Below are 19,873 nucleotides of genomic sequence, written 5' to 3'. Positions count from 1 at the left end.
TCAACCATTTAATAAAAGTGTAATCTACAGCGAGTTTCTAATTATCCATAATTATTGGAGCCACAAATAGCCACATGTGAAGTAGCACTTCCATGTGTTAGGCACTTAGTATAGATTATAGTTTTTAATCTTCACAAAAACCCTAGGAAGTTACCATTATTGTCTCCACTAACATATAAGAAAGTAAGGGCTTGAGGAGGGTGATTTCCAGGCTCAAGATCAAGATAGGACACAGCTAGGATTCAAACTCAGGTCCCTTCCAAGTCAAAGTTAATGTGCTAACTCCCATTGCCATCTAATCAAAGTATAATTCAAAATCATAATCTCGGTCAATATATACATATAGTGTTAATTATGCAAATTTTATGAATCTTAATATTTATTCTAGATGTGGTTCATTTCCCCTTTTCCTTGATCCTCCTCTAAAATTGTCAAGATAATACAGCTAAAAGTGAAATAATGGGCAGCAAAAAGACTGTATAAACAATTAATAACTAAATAATCATGAAATGAATGTTTTAGCAAATGCAAACATTATCTATTTGCTTAAAAGACAGCAATTTAATGCCACATGCAACCAGTGTACTTAAAAGGATCTTACACAGGTAAAAGCTACAGAAAATGAGAGAAAACAATTCAGAATTTCTGTTTTGAGATGGATCCACTCCTGGTCTGCAGGCCCTACCTTGGATTGGGGTTGTCCCTTCCTTTTCCTATATACCCAGGATTCTTGGTTAATGACAAAAAGTCTTGCATGGGTCTCCCTTTAGGGTCCCTATCCTTATTATTTGGAATCCCAGTTTTGATACAGTGGGCTTGAGTCATCCTTGGAATGTTCAGGCTTAGAACCGACCAAACCAAATCTTAGGGCTGCTGACAAGGATAAAAATATAAGACAATCCTTGACGGTGGTGGACATTGACTATTGTGTGACTCCATAGTAGATTCTGGTCACTTTCTAACCAATTACCTCATAGAATGTGTGTGTGTGTGTGTGTGTGTGTGTGTGTGAGAGCACGTCTGTGTCTATGTGTGTCTGTGTGTCTAGTGTGAAATACTCTATTAGCCTCAAGGACTGAGTTAAAAATGCTTTCTGTCACATATGAAACATATCTGGACAATGTTTAATGCAAACTTGGGATTCCAATTTGTATCAGTGTCCAATAGATTAAGGCAAATGAACATTTTGTAATCACTTCTGCAGCTGGTCATGACATATCCATTCTCATACCCAGCCTCATTTTGCCTGAGCCCACTTTCTCTCACTCACCCACTTAGAGACCCAAAGCTGGCCAAGCCTGGGGGTGAGTTCTAGCCCAGCAAGACTACGATACCTCACATCCTATGGAAGGTGTTATCTCTTTTCAAGAGCCTCCTTGGCACTGCCGCTCCACATATCTCATCCTGCTGCTCATTCAATCACTGACCATTTGCTCTGTTCTGTGTTCTCCCTCAGGCTTGCCCCACATTACACCTGTTTTCTGACTCTTGCAATTTTGGCTCTGCCGTCTCTTAGCTGTGTGACCACAGGCAGGCTATTTATCTGTCTGCACCTCATCTGTAACCTGAATATAAAAATAGATCTCTATCAAATTTATCATGGAGATTAAACGAGATATGGTAAAGAGGGGGAGCATCTAGGACAGAGTTGGCACTATCATACATGCTCGATAAATGCTAAAATTGAATAAGAATAATAAAAATCATAATAAGTGATAATGTTGAGTGCTAAAAATGTTATACACATTATCTCATAAAATCCTCACAACAACCCCAAGAGGCATGTATTACCATTATCCCATTTAACAATAAAAAAAAATCTTGGGTAAGATAATTAAAGTTATACAGTAAGATGTTGGCAAAGCTCTTGGTTTTCAACATTATGTTTTATTTTCCATTATCTGGTTTCAACAGTTGATAAAAGATACTGTGAGATACCACATCAGTCAATATCTTTAAAGAATGATACTTCTCAGAAAGACCATACCTATTGTTTAGTTATTACTGTACTGTTGCATAGAACTGTAGTATTTAACAAGTTTAAAGAACTGGACAGCTGAAAATTCGATGACAACTATGAAGCCTCTCCCAAGGAAAATACATATATGACCTTACATGCATAAATTTGTGAATAATTTCAAGGGCTTCGAGAATTCTCTGGAACCTATCCCAGAACTCTCCAAAAGTCCATGATGCCCAGTTAAGGACTGCCACAAAAGAAGAAAAAAGCACAGTCCTCTCCTTTTCCTAGTAAATCAATCTTAGGACCTCAAAACAGTCTATTCTTTCTTAACCCATATCGTTAGTCACACACTCCAATAAATGTCTTTCTCCTTCACTACTTCCTTACTATTCCCAGTGAGGCAGCTCCTTTTAAATACTCATTACTGGGGCCAGCCCAGTGGTGTAGGGGTTAAATTCACATGTTCTGCTTCGGTGGCCCAGGGTTCACCAGTTCAGATCCTGGGTGCGGACATACTCCCCACACATCAAGCCATGCTAAGGCAGTGTCCCAAATAGAAGAGCTACAACTCTGCAACTATGATATACAACTATGTACTGGGGCTTTGGGGAGAAAAAAAAGAAAAAGAGGAAGATTGGCAACAGATGTTAGCACACGGCCAATCTTCCTCAAAAAAAAAAAAAATTTTTTTTTAAATTACTCATTACTTAGTTCCCCAATCATTGCAATGATTTCTTAGCTGATCTTTTCAGCTTCAGTCTTTGTTTCTTTAACACATCCTGAACATCTCTATTATTCAGATTAAAGCAACAAACGTTCATTGAACAGCTACTATTTTTCAGGTGTGTGCTTTGTGCTGGGGTCACAGAAAGGAAATACAGTCAGCCCTCTGTACACGCGGGTTCCATATTCCTGGATTAACCAACCGCAGATCGCAGATTGAAAGGCCTATGATGGGTGCATCTGTGCTGAACACGTACAGACTTATTTTTCTTGTCATTATTCCCTAAACATTACAACCATTTACACAGCATTTACATTGTATGAGGTATTATAAGTAATCTAGAGATGAGTTAAAGTATATGGAAGGATGTGATGGGTTATATGCAAATACTATGCTATTTTATACAAGGGACTTGAGCATCCATGGATTGTGGTATCTGAGGGGGGCCCTAGAGTCAATTCCCGGCAGATACTGAGGAACGACTGTATGCATAGCTACTGACCTCAAGAAGTTTATAGTGCAGTGAAGAAGACAAACAAATAATTTTAATGTAACTGCTATACAGAAATAAACACAAAAGAAAAAACTTCTCTCAGCAGGAATAAGGGAAGATGTTGTGGGATTTTGCATGGAGAGATCAGAAAAGCTTTCGAAAACCCAAACTTGCTTTTAAGGACCAATAGAAGTTATCCAGAAAAATGGGAATGAAGGGGAGAGTAGAGAAAGAAATCAGACAAGTTATCCAGCATAAACAAAGGCATTGTGAATACCAAATATATCTCTCTGAAACCTGGCCTTAATCATTCCACTATCCTACTTAGAAATTTTCAATAATTCCCCATCGCGTATGGGACTTACCCTCTTGATTCTTTTAAAGCCCAGTCTAAGTCCTTCCTCTTCCATGAAGTCTTTGTTAACAATTCCAGATTCTGGTGCTCCCTCTCTCCCCTCCCCTCTCTTTTTTCATGAACCTCCTAGTGCTTTCTGGTTGCACCATTCTTTTAGTATTTACTATACACTGATGTATATTGTTAGTAAATTTCTTGTACAAATCTTTCACGGCTCCATCCAAGTGGTAACCAGCTTATCAGTAGGGAGTATGTCTATCTCTTTGCATCTGTCCCGGTCCCTTGTCCACAGTGGGGTCCCAATCAATCTGCGCTTTTGAACAGGAAATATATTTTCTAATAAGTAGCAAACTAATAGAACTGTAAGGCTGTGAGCAAATACACACGACAGCTAATCCAGTCTCCCAATAACCAAGTCGGACTACAGAACCACAACATTTAGTATTAAAATATAAATGCTAAATGCTCTGCAAAGTTAAAGTGCTATATAGATGAGAGTTAATTGTTTATTAACCTTATTTATCTGTATTAAATGCTCACTGTTGCCCATATACATAATCATAAAAATATATTTTCAGAACATTTCTTATACAGTGAAGAATCTGATATACAGCAAGTGTGTGTTAGACTCTTCAACCTGAGGAAGTTTGACTACTAAGATGTTTATAGTATCCCATATTACATTTAGACAAAGTAACATGATTATTTTATCTGCTATCCAACTGCAGGATAACGTCCAAAATTAGATATTTCGTGTGTTACAGGTAATAAACACTAGAAAGCACTCTCCTATTTTTAGATTACACTCTATCTTATTGGCCTTGATTCTAAACTAGTCATACATCAAAGAGGGGAAGGAGAAGTGTTTCTTAAACAGTAACTGTAATCTAAACAGTCACTCACAGGCCCCCTCCTACTGTTGCTTATATACAAGCATTCTTAAGATTAATTTTCCTCTCTTTGGAATTTATTAAATTTTGCTACCAAAGAAGTTTTGTTTTGTTTTGTTTTTTACAATAACAGAATTTAGTATAGTTGGTGCTATGGGTTGAATTGTGTGCCCCCAAAATTCATATGTTGATGCCCTAACCCCCCAGCATCTTATAATATGAACTTATTTGGAAATAGGGTCATTGCATACGTAATTAGTTAGGTTGTGGTCATACAGGAATAGAATGGGCCTTTAATCCAATATGAGTGGTGTTTTTATAAGAAAGAAGAATGCCAAGTGAAGAGAGATGGCCACATGACAACAGAGGCAAAGATTGGAGAGACGCGTCTACTAGCAGAGGAACACCAAGGATTACAGGCCACCACCAGGAACTAGGGAGAGGCAAAGGAGGATTCCACACAGAGTCTCAGAGAGAGCATGGCCCTGCTGACATCTTAATTTCGGACTTCTAGCCTCCAGAACTGTGAGAGAATGAATTTTTGTTGTTTTAAGCCACCTAGTTTCTGGTAATTTGTTACAATAGCCATAGAAAACTAATACAGCTGATTAAACTCCTCCACTTTTGCCAAAATCTTCAGTTATCAGTTTGAAACTATAATGTATTCATTCAGATGTAAAAGAACCACAGCACTGAGTAATAAAATATAAAATTGTCAATGTACCCAAAAGTATTTATTGAGCCTATATTATTTTTCCTCTTCCGTACTGAACAGAGATTTTAAATGGGTATTTTTCTGTTGTGAGGAGATTGTTCATCTTGGGGATAATGTATTTCAGAACTTTTAATCCATGATTCTTAGTGTTCAGGAAATTTAATTCAATAAATGTGTCCTGATGGACTAAAATTGTTCGTGAACTTAACACATTAAGCAAATCATTCCTTTAAGAAATCAGAAGATTCATCCCTTTAGTGAAAAGTGAATATATTTTAAATTTAATGTTTATTAATGTGATTGAATAATTGATAAAATTTTTAGTCCTGTGAATTTAAAAAATCTCATTTTTAATTCTCTAGAGAGAAGTTTCCAAAAAATAGCTGATGTCCTATCTTTTATTATGCTGCTTGCAGCATTGCAGGAGAAATGGTTTCATCAGGATCCTTACAGGTAATGAATTAAAGAGTGACTGGAAAGTTGAATTCTGGTTTTTGAGATATTTAAGATTAGATAAAGGGAAATAACATAGGATCTCTTTCTTTGAAAATATTTATGTAATTTAACTCAACAATATTTATTTAGCACACACTATGTACCATGAAATGTGCTAGGAACTAGGGAAACCAAAATGAAGGAGACATAACCCCCTGTCCCTGAGCTCACATCTTAATAGGATAGACAAGAATGTAAGCAAGAAATGAGAACGCAATCTAATAAGTGCCATAATGTAAACTTGCATAAAGCCTTATAGACATAAAGATAAGGAATGGTTGATTCTAACTGAGCATGTTGGGGAAATCTACCTCGAAGAGTTAATTTTGAGGGGACCTTGAAGAATAAATGAGAATTTACTGGTTAGATACCATGGAGAAGAGTCTGCAAGAGAGGGATAGGAGTGAGGGAGGTTGAGAAGTCAGAGAAGACTTTGTAGTTTGGTACTGGCTGGGCAACGATCTTCTTAACAAGGAAAGAAAAATAGCCGTCACTTAACGTCTTCTATTTGCCGGACTTTGTGCTAGGAATAGAAGGATGTAATGAGGTATTGTAATTGAAACTACCACCAAATTTTTAAAAAACCTTTGGTGGCTGGAATTTGTTTGGAAAAAGAGTGTACAACTGCCAACCAATGTTTCTGTTTCCATATAACTGAAGATTCAAATTCACCTTTTAAGGCAAATTGTTCATTTGTTTGGGGAAAGCAACATAATGAGCTTTTTCATTATGCAAATAGAACCTGTGGGATGGAGCTGGAGAAGTTTGAGATGATGAGAGTATAATCTATTCTACATGATATGAAAATGTTGTTTTCACTAAAGGTTAAAATCTACTGCTATAGATTCTCGTCATGACTGGGAATCTGGCCTGCGAGGGGTTGGGGGAAATCTGTGTTACTTTCTTTCTGTGCTGAGAAAAGTTGGAGGACTCTGGATGCTGAGTAGGAGGAAGATGGAAAGACACCCCTTTGGGGTGAGAGCAGGCCCTGGCACCATGACAATGGCAGGCTAAGGACAGCAATGGACAGAAGACTCTCTGGTACAAGAAATGGCTCATACTCCAAGAACACTCATCTCTGGCACCTGGTTTTTTTTTTTTTTCATCATTTCTGTCTTCTATATTCTTGTTTAACCCTTCTATTATATTGCTGGCTCAATGAACTTGTCCACTAAGACCTTCAGATCTTCCTCTGTCATACACACCTATGGCCAGCACTTTCACATGCTTTTTGTACTTGGATGGTTTTATCATTCCTCCCTTTTTTTGTTTTGTTTTTTTTGTTTTGTTTGCTTGTTTTTGTTGTTGTTGTTTTGTTTATTGCAGTAACATTGGTTTATAACATTGTATAAATTTCAGGTGTACATCACTATACTTCTATTTCTGCATAGATTACATCACGTTCACCACCCAAATACTAAGTACAACCCATCACCACACGCGTGTGCCGAACTATCCCTTTCGCCCTCCTCCCTCCCCCCCTCCCCTCTGGTAACCACCTGGTTTTACATTGCTATCCATCTTATAAGCCCCTTTTATCAACACCAAGCTTTCAGTAAAGTTTGGTTAAACACTGAAGTTGTTCTTGCTTGTATTAGTTTGCCAAGGGCTACCTTGACAAATTGCCACAAACTAGGTGGCTTAAATAACAGAAATTTATTGTCTCAAGTTACAGAGGCTAGAAGTCCAAAATTAAGGTGTGAATAGTATTGGTTCCTTCTGAGGGCTGTGAGGGAAAGGTCTGTTCCAGGTCTCTCTCCTTAGCTTGTTGATGGCTGTCTTCTCCCTGTATCACATAGTCTTCCCTCTATGTATATCTCTGTATCCAAATTTCTCCATTTCATAAAGAGTCCAGCCATACTGGATTAGGGCCCACCCTAACGACTTCACTTTAACTTGGCTACCTCTGTAAAGACTCTGTCTCCAAATAAGTTCACATTCTGAACTAGCGTGGCTTAGGACTTCAACATACGAATTCGAGGGGGATGTAATTCAACTCATAACAGTGGTTCTTGGAAGAATTCAAAGAGAAGTCTGTGTCCACGCTACGGGAGAAGTTGTGTAAGTGTGGCCACAGTTTGAAGAAGCTGATAATAAGGCCAAACAGTCTGGAAAAGCTGTCCAGACTGCAGTAGCCTGGATGGATTTGTGGACTCTGAAATGTTCCTGTGGGGATTCCTAAAATGGAGAAGGGAATTCAGGCAAAAGACTGTATTTCCTGCTGTAGTTGAGTTTGGGCACTTAGCATTATTATCTAGGCATTTGTTATCTAGGCTGATGAAGCTCAGGCCACTGTAGTTACAGGTATCATTATCCCCATTTTATGCTAATAAAACCACAACTTAGGACAGCCGAGTGACTCTCCTAAGACCCCACTGCTAGTACATGGCACAGTTTTCAAACTCAGATTTTTTTTGGTCCCAAACAGTGATCTTTCCAAAGCAGAAAAGAGAAAGAGAGAGAAGTAAATTTGAAAATAAACAAGTTAATTCCAAAAATTATTTCTATTTTTAGAAGGTAAACTATCTGTCATATACACTATTATAGCCCCAATGTTTGGCACACAGTAGGAGCTAAAAAAATACTCTTTGAAAGACTGACTAGCATCCAGGTAGAGATATACAGATGGTAGGGAATCAGAAGAGAAGTTGGGGGGAGAGATTCGGATTTTAGAGACATAAATAATAAGGAACAAATAGAGAGTAAAAAGAGGAAAATTCTGAAGATGAAATTCTGGTAAACATTATTTGAGAACAGAAAGAAAAAAGTGTAAGTCAAGGAGCAGGAAAATTTTACAGAAAGAGAGAAAAATAAACAGAAGTGAGTAGTGCCACAGGAGTTAAAGAAAGAAAGGTTTTCAAGAAGAAGGCGATGGTTAATAATATTCAGATCAAGAGCCCAGCGTTAAGGTGAGAGAAGCATAGGATACCTCTTTCTCCAGGACATCAAGAAAGGTAGAGGAAAAGAACATTAGCAAAAATTTATACAAATTTTGAGGTGAAGAGTGGAGAAGTGAGTTTGTTTGATGACATGTTTTCTTTAAGGAACAGGAAGTTGAGACATGTTGACAGTAAGAGAAATCAACATAAAGTAGTGCCTGGAGAATAGAGGTCAAGTTTTGTGTGGTGTGGGTGTTAGAAAAGAAAGTTCTTGAAGATAAACAAGGAGTCCCAAGTTCTCGATGAGGCCAGAAGTGATTGCTCTCTGGTTTTTTGCTTAACAGGATCAGTAAAAGAGGAGCAGCAGTGGCCTTTTGAGTAGACTCTGGATTGAGGATGGTTGGGGAGAGAATTTAGACGAGGCGACAAAAACATTAAAAATGTTTGGTGAGAGTATGATTGAAATGACTCCTTGGATCTGGGCTAAGTGGAAAAGAGAGGAAAAGCCAAGAAGTTTAAGAGCCCGAGGGCCAGGAAGAGGGGCACACAGGCCATTCAGGTCTTGATAAGTTTGAAGAGAAATTTAGAAATGAAAGGACAGACGATAATCTATTAGAAATCTGTCTCTTTTTAAAAGTTCAAGTAAAGTGTGAATTGAGTTATTGGGCACACCTTACTCTCTGAAGTTTCTTCTGTCTCCAAGAAGCACGATATTAAGGAATTATTGTTCATAATTACCGTTTCCTGAAATAGGCCTTTGTGATTTCCATTTTGTATTAACTATCTCAAACTGAACATGGGATTCTATTTACAATTCCATGACTGTTAGGCACCATCTGTCAAAGGTGATTCAACACATTTTTAATTGTACGGTATCATAAGTGTTCGGGGGTTTTATTTTTTCCTTAAACATAACAGAAGATAAATATTTTAAATTCCAATCAGAAAAAAAAATTTGAGAAAGATAAGCTCATGTAATATAAGAATAATAAATCCTTTTAATCCCAGCGTTCTAGTTTGAAGACTTACATTTTCTTCCTCTCTTTCAGAGAATATTCAGCACTTAAATTCACTCCTCCTCATGGCAAGGCAATGCTGGCATAGTTCAGACCTGCCTTTATATCCAACAAGTGGGTTTACACTTCCAAATGCATTTTTCTTTTCATCTTTGTAAATAGCCCATTCAGGCATTTGTTATCTTTCAGCCGACTATTCAAATTCCTCCATAAGTGAGAACATAAGAACCACAACAATAAAATGACATTACCAACCTAGGAAGGCTCACTTCCACTTCCTCTTCTTGCATCTCAGAGAACCATTTCAGGATGTGACGAGCAGTAATTAATTTTTCCATTTCTTCTACGTTCACATCTTCTGCAGGAAGTATGATGATTAAACTAAACTTGTCACCTTTATAAGGTAATTCCAAAACCTGGTAGTTCATGGAGGATTCAGAAAAATAACCTGGAACAGGGAAAATAAAATATTAAATATACTTGGCAATTCCCAAAGTCATGCTTTAGAGTGTGATTTCTCATATTACCGTATTTTGTTCTCAGAAGAGCCTTCATCATTGGAATTTTGACAGCTGCGCCATCTTTCTTAGTGAAATTCATCAGCTGGGTGTCATCTTTTCTGAATTTCTGTATCCAATGCCCCTTGAAATAGATAGCATTCACCAAAACAAGCCGAGTCAGAGGGCCAAATTCTTCCCCTGAAAACATGTCTTTAATTTTTCCTGTGAAGGGGGTAGAGGTGGAGGCAGGAAACAATATGCAATAGCGGTTCAGAGGAACTGCTTTAAATAGAATTAAAACAAAAATTTCTTTTGCATATCAGTTATAAACAGGGTGCTTTATCACCAAACTTGGCAATTTTGAGAGTAAGAAGGAGCCCTATTAAATATTTCACTTAGAAACAGGTACAAACAGGATTTCACTAGGAAACAGGAGATATGGGATTGTCTTGGGAAATTTGGACAGATCTAGTAACGAACTCTCTTTAGTGAGTTTATTTGTGTGAATCGTTTTTCAGACAGAAAGGACAAAAACTAAATATCTCTTCCTGCATATCTATTCGTATTTTTCAAACTTTCTTTCAAAGTTCTTCAGCAGCTCAATCAGAATTAAGTTAATGGTTCACTCAAACTTGCAACTCGAGGCTGTAGCCACCAACCATTGAGAAGGGACAAGAATGAAGTTGCTAGTATGATGTTCCTCTTCTAAACACCAGTCTCCTATTTCTATGTCCGATGAGTATTTCGAAGTTATGAGACAAAAGCATGATTGGTGCCCTGGAGCTGTCTAGGGATGTTCTCATTTTGTATCTCACTATTAGGACTTTCCTGTGAACACTGCTCACAGCACCCATCTCACATTTTCAATTTATGCTTCCCCATATGAGGCTTCCCGTGGAGAATGCAGCAGCATCTTACACCATCAAAATTTTTTGTAGCAGAATGAATGAACAAAGAAATAAACTACTGTTAATCGAGGACCCGATACATGCTTGTCACTTCACACACATTATTATTAAACCTTCCAATAATCCTGAAATGTTTTAATAGTATCCTCATTTTAAATGAGGGCATAGCTTAGAACTTGTTAGGAGTTGAACTCAGATCTGGATGACTTTAAGGTTGTGTTCTTACTAGTATGTCACTCTGTAGTCCCTTTGGAATTTTTGCTAGATTATATTTAAATTAAAGTTTAGATTACCATGTCTGTGATAGGACTATCAACATTAGTTATTAAACATTAACACAACCAACTAAGATGTGTTAATTATTTACAGTACATGTAGGAAAGAAGGCATTTGGGATTGACAGAACTAGTTTTTACCTGACCAAAGATATTATTCCTGCTGTCATACTTAAAAAACCTATGATTAAACAAAGATTATTATTAAAATTCTTCCACTAAGAATTCTACAAACAGGTGTCCCTCAAAAAAAAAAAAAAAAAAGACTCTATATACTTTTCAAAGCAGCTTACAATTCCTCTCAGTTTTACAATTTAGTATTAACTTTAATAACAGGGAAGCAAAATAGGAGATTTGATCCCTCTGAGCCATAGTTTAGTAGGAAAATATTCAACCATTCTTTACTTTAGGATATTAAAAATCATGAACACAATGGCAAATAATGATTTTATGAAAATGGGAAACGTTACCATCTGTTTTGCTTTCTACCCAGGTACTTATTGTCTTTGCACAAGCCTTTGCATGCTGAAAATCCACCAGTTTTATGGCACTCTGAAAAAATTCCTCGTTGCCATGGAGATACTGTTCTTGCACAGTGAATCCTTTTTGAAGGTAGAGGGCATTGGCAAGATTAAATGTAAATTCTTGCTTTTTCTCTGAGATGGCAGAGAAAAATGACTTCAGCTCAGAAAATTCTTCTCCTAAAAAATAATTATAATGTATGCTGACATATTGAACAACACAAAAACAACAGCTCCCCAGCTTTGCTTCTAAGCGCTCTGATTCATATCACCATTTTTTGTATCCTTAGGTATAACTAACGATCCTTTCTAAATTAGTATAAATATTTTAAGCATTTATCTCTTGTAGAATATGCATTTTGTAGAGAAATCAGCTCTTAAATAGGTAAAAAGAATGTCCACGTAAATTTGAAATTTGTCAAAAACAAGAGCATGCATTTAAACAGGCTGAAGGAAACTTCCTCTTTATAGCCAAATTTAGCTCATTCTTAGTTGTTGGAAATTTATCTTTAATAAATTTGCATAACATGAGATATTTATGAAAGGAGAATGCTAATGAATGCTGATGGGGGGTAAGACAGTGATGAGCAATCCTTTTCAATATTATTTTTATTTCAGCTTGAGAAAGAATGGCTCTCTTTTGAGCAACTGCACCTGTCCAAGTTTCAAATTTACAAGGTATCCCATATAATCATCTCTAGAGATGCATAAGAACCAGAATTGCCTATTTCTTCAGGTTCATAAATCTATATACCTTGGCTGTCTACATGAACGATAAAAATCTTTAACCATTCCTACTATAACCACCAGGCAAATGAGTCTCTCAGAGTCAGCTAAGAATCACCATTGGCCTATTATTTATTTATCATTGGATCATTCTGACCACAGAGTTGTCAGGAAAAGTTGTACATGCCTATGAGAGAATTCAGCTCTGATCTTTGCTCAGTGGCTACCTACTCATTACCAAAGGGTATCAATATTTTTCATTTCCTTCTAGCTTAATCCCAGAACTCAGTCATCAAGTAGTTCATTATTGATGATGTCCACTGAATAAAGAGAAAATAAATATTACTGAGAGGAACTTGCTAGGAGGTGTCTATTGGAAGTAAGGTGTGTGTGTGTAAACACTTTATCAGAGAGCTAGCGGTCCATAGGGCATCTTTGTGCAAATAAGAACAAGTGCCCTCACTGGAGGGGCTGCAGCCTCATGGTCTCATGTCTTGTCCTGCTGAGTGGTGGCTACATTTCAGTCCACACTTGCCTCTTTGTCCTAGTGTTCTTGTGCAGGTGCAACCTACACAATGACAGAGATGCTCTGGAAGGTATATTGCATTATATTTCAAACTCCATGAATCTCCATTCATGGAGTTTAGAGGCACACATAAACTTTAGATACAAAAACTTACTTAGATATGATTGGATCTGAAGAATTTCAATAATTCTTTACAACCCTGGAATTCCTTACATAAAGAATGGAAGAAAGTCAATCTATTTTACTTGTTTATGCAATGATTTCAGATGCAATAATTTCTTGCTATTTGAAGTGGAGAAAAATATCTCAATAGCTGGGAGGCTACAGAGAAGACTCTGAGTGAAGGCATGAGAGCTTCTCCAAAAGAATTAGTTAAGGTCAGAAATGAAGTGGCAGAATTTGAAACCAATTTTCAGAAGTTTGTAATTTATGAACATCTTTAAAGGCATGGAGAAAAAGAGAGGGAGTGAAAAAATAATTCCAACTCATTTGTCAGAGCAAACAGATTTATGTCATGTACTTAAGGTCTAAGACTGGGTGACAAATGGTCAGCTGCCCTTTGATAAATCACTGGACTCAGAAGTCAATGAAGAAATGTCACCAAGGAGCACAATTTTAGAGGAGAATATAAAGTTGTCTGCCTTATAAATTTGATTTAATTTACAGATTAATAACCTCTTTTAACACAGATCAGAAAGAAAACATATACATGGCTCCTAATAAGCAATGAGAATGAGCTCATTTTACGTCCTAAAATAGAACTGTAGAAAACCTACAGGTCATGGGGTGAATGTGACTTTCGGTATGATTGTCCTAGACCTCCAGAAAATGTTCTAGAATTCAGTACATGTTTACTTCTCCTGCTATTAAGAGCCCGAAGGCCAACTGTGTGTGCAATGTGAGAGATTCAAAGATGAAAACAAAGGCAGTCATGGGATTATAGATTATTTTAGCTGAAAGGTCCATATAAATCATCTAAACCAAACTCCTCTTTTTATAGTGAGACCTCTGAAATCCAGAGAGATACAGTAACCTGAGAGGTACTAATTACAAATTCATTTGGTTGCAGAACTGAGATAGGAATTCATGTCCAGTTCTCTTTCCATAACCCTCTTGGAATAAAGGAGCACCTTCAGATTAGCAAGCAGCATTATTAGAGGCAAAGCAAAACGGAGTATTATCAGATGCTCAATAAACTGGAGAAGGCAAATTCTGAGCAAATGGTTTCACAATGAGGAAGAAGGAGACCTGAGGACACTGAGAGTCCCAGTGCGGGTAGGATGCTAGGAGTTGTACGCCCGTCTGTAGAATAAGCCAGGTGTTAACATGAAACAGATTAGTAGAAGGAAAAGTAAAATATAGACTAATTCAAGAGATAGTACCTTTTGATAACCAGTGGGAACTGAAGGCAGGGCCAGGACTAAGATGAATCTATGAGACATTCACTTTAGGCATAAAATTTAAGGAGATGCCAACAAACTCAGTAATCAAATAATATTTTACTGCAATGTTTTTTTTTTAAATCAATATTAATGCAAAGAAATCCATGATGAACAAAATATAAAAACATTAAGTAAAGACAGGATCATGAGTACTGATTTTTCTTTTTGTCTTGGGCCCCAGTACGGCTCTGCCAGGCACTGCCTTCTGACCTGTCGCCCGTTTTGTTCCATGCTTACTGTCATGTTGGTCTTTTGTTCTCCAGACCCCTGGGCCTTGTCTCCATTTTCTTGCACCCTTTCACTCTGTTCCTCTCCTTAACTCTGTCTCCTTTTTCTTTTTTCCTTAATTTTCCCCTTCTTTTTTATTTCCCACAGTTTATTTTTCGTATTTTCTCCCTTTCTGGCTGCTCTTTCTCTTCTTTTTGCAATTCTCCTTTATCTGTGCCCCCCTCTCTCTCCTTTAACAAAGCATAGTAGAAAGTAACTTAGGTAGATTTTGTTACGTGTGTTAAAATGTTAATATTTAGTTGTCCGTAGATACTCTTCCAAGGAAAATATAAAAATTTTCATTCTTGCTCTTATGATCTATAACCTTCACTGAATCATTTTTGGAATTAGTTCTGGACAAGTTACTTAACCTTTCTTTGCCATGGTGGCCTCATCTGTACAGTAGGGTTATATCTGCCTCACAGAGTCATTATGAAATTAAACGAGAGAATATCTATCAACCATATAAAACAGTGACTGATACACTATATATATATGTTTGATAGTGTCATCATTATTCTTATTATGTTCATATCCAGAGTTGTTAAGACTTCTGCATTTCTCTGTAAGATATATCCACTTAAAATAATTTAGATTTTGGAGGCTCTAATTTTGCTAGTTTATCATGGAATCAACTTTACATATATTCATAAATATTCTATTACTGTTCAAAGCAGTATGTGATTTAAATGTTTCTGGGACTGTGGTGGGATTTGCTGAAATTAACATAGACAATCAAGACGAAATCTGGAACACAGCGGCTTCATCTTACATTATTCGTAAACGAAAACCCTTGCAATTAACTTCACCATCATCAACTCCTTTTCTATATAAAAGCGACTTTATTTAAAAGAAAGCAAATAAAACTTTGTGAATAGTTTTTTCAGAGAAAGATTTTCCTAAATGTAACTACTCTGTGCTAAGGCAAACATATTGAAATTAGATAGTTATATATATATATATCTAATAGATATATTATATCTAATATATCTATTAGATATATTATATCTAATATATCTATTAGATATATATATTATATCTAATATATCTATTAGATATATATATTATATCTAATATATCTATTAGATATATAGATAGATAAATTAGATAGATATTATATAGTTATAGCGAACTAAATCGCTAAATCAAAAATCTGCATGTCTCCTCTGATGTTTCGTACCCATTATCTGACAGTAACATAAAAGTTTAATATTAAAGTCATTATGGAAATTGAGAACCAGTATAGCTAGGTAGATGGGCAAACACCCCTTCGAATGGGACACCAGCACTGAAGCTTCTACATAGTATCTCAGGCCTTTGGGAGACTCCAAAACAACCAGCCACACGCAAAAAGGCCTCTGATGCGTTATGTAATTGCTTTTTTTTCCCCCAAATCTTTAAAAACTATTAACCAAGTAAGCTTTTAAAATGTATAAATTAATGCTTTTCCTTGATCTCATTTAAGTGAAAAATTTAAATTTTAATTAGAAAACTAATTTTAAAAGACTAACAAAATATGAGAGATGCACACAAAGATTTCTCGGTGAGGGTGCTTACTGAAGTATTTTTATAAGAGAAATGTTGAAAACAACCTCATGAAGAAGGGTTAAGTAAATAATGGCATTTCTATAAGAGGCAATAAAATGCAGCAATTAAAAATTATATTTTGGGGGCTGGCCTGGTGGCACAGCTGTTAAGTGAGCGTGCTCCACTGCGGCGGCCCCGGTTTCACAGGTTTGGATCCCGGGTGCGCACAGACGCACCACTTGTCAAGCCATGCTGTGGCGGCATCCCATATAAAGTAGAGGAAGATGGGCACAGATATTAACCCAGGGCCAATCTTCCTCAGCAAAAAAAGAGGAGGATTGGCGTTGGATGTTAGCTCAGGGCTGATCTTCCTCACAAAAAATAAAGATTATATTTTGAAGCAGTTGCATGATATGAGACAATGATCACAACATAGTAAGTGATGGTGGAAGCACATTTATGTGTGTATATGTATACATATGTGAATATGTATATGCATACACACACACATGCATGCACAACATAATCACAGTTAATTAAAACTCGCTAAAACAGGCCAGAAGAAAATACACAGACATACAATTTTATATCTGCATGGAATTAATTTCTTAAATTATTTTGGTAACATTTTCATTAGGAAACAATTATAAATGAATGAATATTATTTACATTTACAATTCTCCATTTTATTATAATTGTATACTTTCCACAGTATTTTTCATTTATTAAAGTTCTATGACCGTAAGCTTCTCTCTAATATTTAAAAAATAAATTTGACCAGATCTTATCCAGTATAGAAAGTCATATGTAAGAATCTCACCAGTTGAGGTTTCCTGAAATTTTAAAGTTTGTCTTATCTGTTGTTGTGCTTTTCCTTTTGCTCCCAGTTGTATCATTTCAAGAACCAAAGTTGTTCCAAGGGGGGAAAATATAACGTTGTCCTTATGAGATAAACAAATAGCTTGATAAAGATCCACTGCAAATTCAGCATTTCTTTGAGCCCAGGGTCTTGAGGCTTGACTTCCAGAAAAAGTCAATAGGAAACTCCACAATAAGATCTTATCCATTTTGACATCTGTGCATTGTTTGATTCAAAATTTATTAGTTTTCAAAATAATCAGAGTTTACCATATTAAGCTCAACAGAAAACTTTTTACCTGCTAGAACTTTCTGTCTTGTTAGGACAAACTACCACAAGAAGATTCTAATGCCAATTTTCAGAATAAGCATCATCTACTGGGAGAAATAGGCCATGTGCTAATGGTATTGTTTATATGACTTCAAGAACTAGTCCAAAATATATTGCGGTTTCTTAAAATCAAGGATAAATTATAATTCTGGAACATTATAGATAGCAATACTATCTCTAAATAGCTATATGACACTTTTTCCTATCTTTTCCCATGGTTTTAAATGGGATACTTGTAACTTTGATATCAAGGGAATCCTCTGTCCAGACTATTCTAAAATATAGATCAAAAGGAAAAATGGAATAAAACTGAACACACTACAGTGTGGTCTTGGACCTATAATATTAGTCAGTTAATATATTCTAAATCAATTGAGTAATCTGGCTAACTTTTTACAGCACGGATTCTCACACTTTATGAAATCCCACTTCTGTAGGGTGAAATACCCCAAAACCCGCCTTGTACTTTTCCAAAGGGAGGGAAAAAAAAACTTCAGAAAAATTATAAAGAAACAAAACGGCAATCAAATATAAATGGTACAATAATAACAAAAGAAAGCAATTTTTAAAAAAATTGAACAATAATTTGACAAACAAATTAACAAATATAAGAAAGCGGCAATTGAAAACTATAACCAATTCACAGCAATACTAATGACACCCTATTAAAGTGCTCTCCACTAAAATTGCAGGAAATTCAACCATCTGATTACATCTTGAACAGGATGAGTTTACCATTCTGCAATATTACCACAGACTTGATGGAATACTGACTCTGAAGGCCTCACAAATTTTAGTAACACTGATTTTACCTTACAAATAATACATTTTAGTGACCCTTAATAACTCCTAGTTTAATAAGTTACTAGGAAGTAACCCTTCATTGGGGGTAAAGAAGAAAGCCTCCAGAATAATGTATTGTTAGCCTTAAAGAAATGAAGTCTATTTCTTCAGAGGGTTAAGAGTCACTGAGAATCACTTTTATATATAAAGATTACTAACAGTCAAATATTCTCCAAAACTAATCTGTGGAGTCATTATCTAGATGTTTCAAATTATTTTCTAACATATGTAGTTAAACTTTCTTTGTTTAGATATACAATTTGGAAAGGAAAAAGACCTCAAAATGCAATCCAAAACAATTTTAGAAAGCAATGTTTTGGTAAACTGCAAATATAGAGGTATGCTATCAAGCAAATGTTTTATCAAGGATTAAATGAGTACATAAGGTTGTGAGTGGCAGTGCAACAACAGTAAAAGCTAGTGAGTAAGAGAAGTTTTACATGCAAAATAAATTTCTGTGTATAATTTTCTAATATATTCGATATCTCAGAAGATTTCTGACCAAAATATCAGTTTGTAGATATACAAGTAGTCAAAATGTTATTAGTACTTTTACGTCATCAAGTGGCAATTCATTAGGCCTATCTGTATGTACTTAGTTTATACTACAATAATACACAATATTATGAAAGATATAACTTTTTCCCTTATAGTAGAATCTGGGAGTTATCCTCTCATTATTGTTAACAATCTTAACAATTAAAATTTACATTTTTTGAGCATCCATTTCTCCCGGAAAATTTCTAGGCACTTAAATAAATTACAAGCTCGCACAAAAAATTGGTTCTAAAAATTCACTTACCTCATTGGGTTTTGGATCGTATCTCATCAGAAAGCACAAAATACTGGTGACTTAAACAACCTGATGAATAGTCCTATAAGAATTCGAGCTTCAAATTTATAGTGACATCTTTTAAGGAGAATAAAACTAATGTGTTAATTTGATAAATTTAGATAGTATCTGTACCAAAGTGAATTGAAATGCCATTCCTCTACTCCATTACACACTCACGGTCAATGTTATTGCATACATACTTCATTCAAAAGCTATTCGGTTTTAAGGTACTTACCCAAAATTGACTTCTGACTATTCACTGTAATGTTATAGCGAAAATGTGCCTGCTGGGAAACACTAGTACATGAGACACCTGGTCAGTCAAGGCCAACTCTACTTACCTTGAACATTGTTTGATTAATTCCTCTAAAATCAAAGCAGGTGTTCACTGTATTTGTATAAAAAGACTACCACGATCAGGCGAATGATCAATGATGAAATATGCAAGAATTGAGAGAAGACAATAACAGAATTTTTAAAAATCATTAAGTTTATACTATTATTTCATCCATTATTCCACTTCTTTTATAACTAGTAGAAACAGAATTTGGAAGACTGTGTCAGTGCTTGTAAATTTGCTAATAATTATTTCTTTTTTTTCCTCACAGGACTCCCACATCAGATTACCAATGTCCTCTATCATAAGTATTTCAGAATGCCCTGTGAGAAAAAGAATAAAGCTAAATCAAGTCAAGAATGCAGAGACAAATTACCGCTGCATTTACAGAGTTCTCAACAATTCATCAAATTATACAACGGTCAGAGGAATTTCCTGTGGATACAA

At 35.9% G+C, this 19,873-nt stretch overlaps 1 protein-coding gene across 1 annotated transcript in view; it reads right to left on the bottom strand.

Annotated features, from left to right (window-relative positions):
* Positions 1–18,753, bottom strand: part of SERPINI2 (serpin family I member 2) — a 32,052-nt gene extending 13,299 nt beyond the window's left edge. Inside the window, exons 1-5 of the mRNA XM_058555593.1 lie at positions 18,740–18,753; positions 17,043–17,299; positions 11,684–11,914; positions 10,058–10,252; positions 9,786–9,978 (exon numbers count right to left, since the gene is read on the bottom strand). Coding sequence (XP_058411576.1) covers positions 9,786–9,978; positions 10,058–10,252; positions 11,684–11,914; positions 17,043–17,289 — 866 coding nt within the window. The 5' untranslated portion in view covers positions 17,290–17,299; positions 18,740–18,753. The remainder of the gene's footprint in view (positions 1–9,785; positions 9,979–10,057; positions 10,253–11,683; positions 11,915–17,042; positions 17,300–18,739) is intronic.
* Positions 18,754–19,873: the final 1,120 nt, after the last annotated feature.

The sequence above is a fragment of the Diceros bicornis genome, chromosome 15 (genome assembly GCF_020826845.1).
Source record: "Diceros bicornis minor isolate mBicDic1 chromosome 15, mDicBic1.mat.cur, whole genome shotgun sequence".
Classification (NCBI taxonomy): Eukaryota; Metazoa; Chordata; class Mammalia; order Perissodactyla; family Rhinocerotidae; genus Diceros; species Diceros bicornis.
This window is presented reverse-complemented; position numbering and strand designations above follow the sequence as displayed.